This window comes from Penaeus monodon, chromosome 19, assembly GCF_015228065.2.
Source record: "Penaeus monodon isolate SGIC_2016 chromosome 19, NSTDA_Pmon_1, whole genome shotgun sequence".
Lineage (NCBI taxonomy): Eukaryota > Metazoa > Arthropoda > Malacostraca > Decapoda > Penaeidae > Penaeus > Penaeus monodon.
In genome coordinates this window covers 45,994,931-45,995,262 of record NC_051404.1, presented here as the reverse complement: position 1 = coordinate 45,995,262, position 332 = coordinate 45,994,931, and the positions used below count along the sequence as shown (strand labels likewise).

The window sequence follows — 332 nt, the reverse complement described above, 5'->3', positions numbered from 1 at the left end:
TTACCTTGTCTCTCGTGCGCAGGTTCGAGCGTGGCTGTGGCCGTGGGCGTCGTGATAGCGGTGGTGCTGCTGTGTGTGTGTGTGGTCGTTGGCATCTTCTGGGCGCGCAAGAACAAGCTGCTTTTCACCAAATCCGCGTCCAACGGAGGAATCTCCTTCGAAAACCCATCTTATATTCGGGAACAAAATGGAGACACTGTGCAGGTAAGAGGTCCTTTGTGTGTCCATGAGTGTTTACGTAAGTTACGAAAAGATTAGGAACAATGGATTGAAGCATGGCAGCGACAGATAACGCAGTCTGGGCGTGTGCGTTGTGTATATTTATATATATA

General features: G+C 49.4%; 1 protein-coding gene across 1 annotated transcript in view; it reads left to right on the top strand.

Annotated features, from left to right (window-relative positions):
- Positions 1 to 332, top strand: part of LOC119585419 (Ig-like and fibronectin type-III domain-containing protein 1) — a gene marked incomplete in the record, with an annotated part of 121,576 nt that overhangs the window by 119,422 nt on the left and 1,822 nt on the right. Inside the window, 1 exon segment of the mRNA XM_037934081.1 lies at positions 23 to 204. Coding sequence (XP_037790009.1) covers positions 23 to 204 — 182 coding nt within the window.